The sequence below is a fragment of the Sinocyclocheilus anshuiensis genome, unplaced genomic scaffold, assembly GCF_001515605.1.
Source record: "Sinocyclocheilus anshuiensis isolate Anshui unplaced genomic scaffold, SAMN03320099.WGS_v1.1 scaffold3481, whole genome shotgun sequence".
Lineage (NCBI taxonomy): Eukaryota > Metazoa > Chordata > Actinopteri > Cypriniformes > Cyprinidae > Sinocyclocheilus > Sinocyclocheilus anshuiensis.
In genome coordinates this window covers 94,510-98,986 of record NW_015555708.1, presented here as the reverse complement: position 1 = coordinate 98,986, position 4,477 = coordinate 94,510, and the positions used below count along the sequence as shown (strand labels likewise).

Below are 4,477 nucleotides of genomic sequence, written 5' to 3'. Positions count from 1 at the left end.
GTTCACTAGAAGAGCCCACGGCAGCAGCTCCACCAGCAGCGTGTTCAGACCAGCGCGCCACGCACTCAGACGCACCTGCATTGGACTGTCCCACTGCGCCACTGACTCCACCGCACACCTGCACACGCACACACACATACGCGCACACATGCACACACACACACGTGTGCTGATCAGCTGCGGATGTCAGTTTATCTCACCGCTCTGAAAGTGATTCCAGTGATACTGTTCCTCTTTGTTAATGTTACAGTTGTGGTGTGAACACTATTATTAAAATTTTATGGATATAGTTATAGATTGAATGCATCAAATGACACGTGTGTGTGTGTCTGCGCACCTGTCTGTTTGTCGGCTGCTGTAGGGCCACACCGGACCGCTGGATGTCTTCTCTCCGTAGAAGTGCTCTAGAACATCCTGCTGGTTCTGGTTCTGGTTCTCTTCTGTTGCTGCTCTGCTCAGGATCTGTTTGATAACAGCAGTGGACACAGGAACTGCACAGTGAGACGCGTCCTCTTCCTCCCTGGAACACAAACACACAATCAGTGTGAACGAGAGCAGGTCTAGTGCATCATGGGTAATGGGTCAAAAGCAACAGCCAAGAAACAAACAGGACAGAGGGAGAAGAGGAACTTTACAAGCTCCTGTCTGCGGTTCACTCAGACGAACACGAGAGAGAGTGTGTGTGGCTACGACTGTCTGTCTGAGCCTGACCACAGACACAGACACACACACACACACACACACACACAGACCGCAGGGAGAGATTCATGTGTGTCACTACAGGACGAGAGTTTGAGTGTGTGTGTGTGTGTTTGTGTGTTTCTGTATGTGTGTGTGTGAGTGTAAGAGTGTGTGTGTGTGTGTGTGAGTGAGTGTGTGTGTCTGTGTGTGTGTGTGTGTGTGTGTGTACCTGGCCTGGAAGGTGAGGTGGTGTGTCAGATCTTCCTCCACATTCAGCAGCGCCTCCTGGTGGCCGCGACCGTGAATGAGCTGCGTGTCTCTGTGACCCAGACTCCTCTTCTCCACATGAACCAGAACCGGATCCGGCAGGTGACTCCACATCATGAAGAGAGGACTGAACACAACCTGAACACACACACACATGCAGCATCAGTGCATGAGACGAACACTTGTGTGTGTGTGTGTGTGTGTGTGTGTGTGTATACTCACCACTCTCTGCTGCATGTGTGTGTTTGGCTCCAGCAGGATTCGTGTGTACCAGACATGCAGCAGTGATCCATTAGAACACGGCACCTGCACACACGCACACACACACACACACACACACACACACACACACACACACACGCACACGCTTGTTACGACACCCTGATGGTTCGGCCTGTAATCTGTCATTTCCTGAGCTTGAACACAGTGGCTGATGTTGCTCATTCAGTGAGTCTCTGGACAGGAAGTGCAGGGGTGGACACAGGAAGAACAAACTATCCATGGTCTCACAGCACAGTCCCATCAGACGTGATCAGCGGTGAAGAATCACGCCACATACTGTGCGTCTCAAGAATGTGTTTCAGATCAGACGTGATGAGATGATCTTGTGTATTGATCTTGTAACACTGACAGGACGAGCTGCGTTTGTTCCAGTTACACTATTGATACAGCTGACGGGAGGATCGTTCATTCTGATTATTGATGTTTAATACATGCACCTGTTTATTGAACATCATTCTGCTGGTTAAATCAGTACAGTGTGCTCACAGTGATCCGTCTTTATTGATTATTGACAGCGACTCACCTGCACCACAGAGCTGCTGTGTTTGTTGCTGTGATCCAGACAGACGTCCTGTGACCAGGCGTCATCACCGCAGGCGCGCACACACAGCTCCGTCAGCTCCGTGTCCTCCAGCACAAACGAGGCCAGTTTGCTGTCTGGCTCCAGACGGGTGACACGCTCACGCAGCTCCAGCTGACCGTCCTGACCCGTGTAGTGCTGCACCAGCCGCAGCTCGATGCACTGATGAAGGAAACTACACACCACCTGCCTGCCACAGATGATCACCTGACAGAGAGAGAGACGCTCCGTATCATATCACATCAGCCATCGATTGATCTGATCTGTGTGTGTTTGTGTGTGAGAGAGTGTGTGTGTGGTTGTGGGATCTTGTTTGAGATCTAACGGAGGTGTTCAATTGTGTTTTATAGGAAACTCTGCTCAGCCGCTTGGGTAAAAACCAGCCACGCTTCGCAGAGGAAATTAAACAGCTCAATGCAAAACACGAGAAGAACTTCAACCAGTGTGTGTTTGTGTGAGAGTTGAGTGTGTGTGTGTGTGTGTGAGTGAGAGTGAGAGTGGTGTGTGCGCGCGAGAGTGTGAGTGGTGTGTGTGCGCGAGAGAGTGTGTGTGTGTGTATGTGTGAGTGTGTGTGTTTGTGTGTGTGTGAGTGTGTGTGTGTGTGAGTGGTGAGTGTGTGTACTTGTTTCTGGACTCCTGTGAGCTGTTTGACTCTGATGATGAGAGTGGCTGTCTGTCCTCTGTGTTGGATGGTTCTCAGTAAAGTCCCTGCGTCGTCGACACTGAAGGGCTCAGCCCAGCGCCAGTTCCCCCAGCCCTCCATGCAGATGTGCAGCAGCTGAAACACACACAGTGTCAGTATCAGTGCAGCAGGGACAAAACTGCAACGTCCACCAATTTACCGGCCATAAATATTATTTTTACTGGCTGTAAGACGGTATTTGCTTTTTTTTCTGATAAAATTTGTGAATGCAATTTATAATGGGATTTTTTAAAAAATATTATGTGTAACAAAGTTCGTAGTTCGGGAAGGAGGCGGCGGGAACCGGCGAACATTTTAACAAAACTTTAATAAAATAAACAAACACAAACTGAAAGTAAAGCGGCAGCCCCTCGCGGACGACTGCCGCACATAAAACACAAAATAAAGTCCAGGCCTGGTCCTCTCTCGTCCAACACTGTCGTCCCTCCTCCTTTTATCCTTCCGGAGCTCCTCCGTGGGACTCGAGACCGGTGAGTGGCGCAGGTGTCGCGCATTAGCAATTACTCCACCGGCCTCGCTCCGTTCCCACGGCTCTCGGCCCTGCCCCTCTCGTCACATTATGATTGATGATTATTTTTGTTTATGTATATATATGTGTGTGACTCTGCAGTGAGCGAGCTCTGTTCTGCTGTTCATCACACACTAACCCTGTTTGTCAGATTCTGGCAACACTTGATCCACATATGAACAAAAACACTCAAACGTCATCTCATGATCATACAGAGACACAGCAACACAATAACACAAACACACACACATACACAGAGAGTATAACAACAAAACACGTGAGACAGGCAGGACATGACTAGCACTTACGCAATGATAAAACACTGACACACATTTGCGTTCATTAGATCCTGATTTTCCAAACAAACTTACAGATACTCCCTTCACTGCACATGAGTGTGTGTGTGTGTGTGTTCATGCTGAAGTACTGGCAGTGTGAACTCTTGTTTATCATTCTTATAAAGTGTTCATGAATCTGGAGTCTGACAGAGAGCCTGTTGGGTCAGAGTGAGATCACATCGACTCTGAACTCCTGAGCGCCGCTCAAACTGTAAAGTCAAACAAATTAGCGTGCGGGTCAAGGTGCGCAGTGACCGCGGTCAGGCCTGATCCTTGCGCTTTCCCGGCCGTTTGAAGGTGGATTCCGTTACGAAAACACGGCCAATCAAAGGCTGAAGTCAATTTGAGCAGATCTTCCTCCTCCAGAGGGCTGCCGAGTGGAAATGACATAATTTCTCAGATCTCTGTGCTGTATTACTCATCAGGAAGCGGCGGCCCGAGCGCCTCGACCCTCTTTATTTTTACAACAGTCCATTTTCTAGCGCCTGTGGCCGAGCGCGACCTTCAGGGAGAAGCCATAACAGCGGCCCTCGCCTCACATCAAACACCCGCCGCACGTGTTCGAGTTCAGCCGCGAGACAAACGGCCAACTGGACACGCAAAACACACGCAAGAAACACTGCGACCTGAACGAAATGACAAAACATGCTGCGACCGTGACGGACATCAAACACAGCGACTGACACCAAACGCATCATCTGGAGGAACCGTGCTGACTTGATATCAGTGTTTTCACTGCATTACGGTTGCTGAAACTCATGGGTTTGACATTTCTGAGCGCAGATATTCACATGTAGCTGCGTTACCACGGAAACCAGCACAAACACGCAGCTCCCACTCATGAGTCGCTCACACACCCATCCACACCAGCAGCCGTAACTCAAACTGATCTCTGGGAAATTATGGATGCAGCTATAATTGCGATGGGCCGCCAGGGGCTCGTTCACTATTCAGGGACTCGACGTGCTGTTGGCTGCGCATGACCTCATCACGGCCCGAAGGAGTTTGTTTCTGTGTCCAAACAGCCAGTGTGTGAAAGAGGCCCTAGGACGCGCTAAAACTCACACACACACACACACACACACACACACACACACTCACACACACACACACACACT

At 49.8% G+C, this 4,477-nt stretch overlaps 1 protein-coding gene across 1 annotated transcript in view; it reads right to left on the bottom strand.

Moving 5' to 3' along the window:
* LOC107671824 (vacuolar protein sorting-associated protein 13B-like) overlaps nt 1–4,477 on the bottom strand; it is a gene marked incomplete at its 5' end in the record, with an annotated part of 115,965 nt that overhangs the window by 18,623 nt on the left and 92,865 nt on the right. Inside the window, 6 exons of the mRNA XM_016464809.1 lie at nt 7–118; nt 338–520; nt 911–1,086; nt 1,171–1,254; nt 1,754–2,017; nt 2,433–2,588. Of these exons, the coding sequence (XP_016320295.1) occupies nt 7–118; nt 338–520; nt 911–1,086; nt 1,171–1,254; nt 1,754–2,017; nt 2,433–2,588 (975 nt within the window). The remainder of the gene's footprint in view (nt 1–6; nt 119–337; nt 521–910; nt 1,087–1,170; nt 1,255–1,753; nt 2,018–2,432; nt 2,589–4,477) is intronic.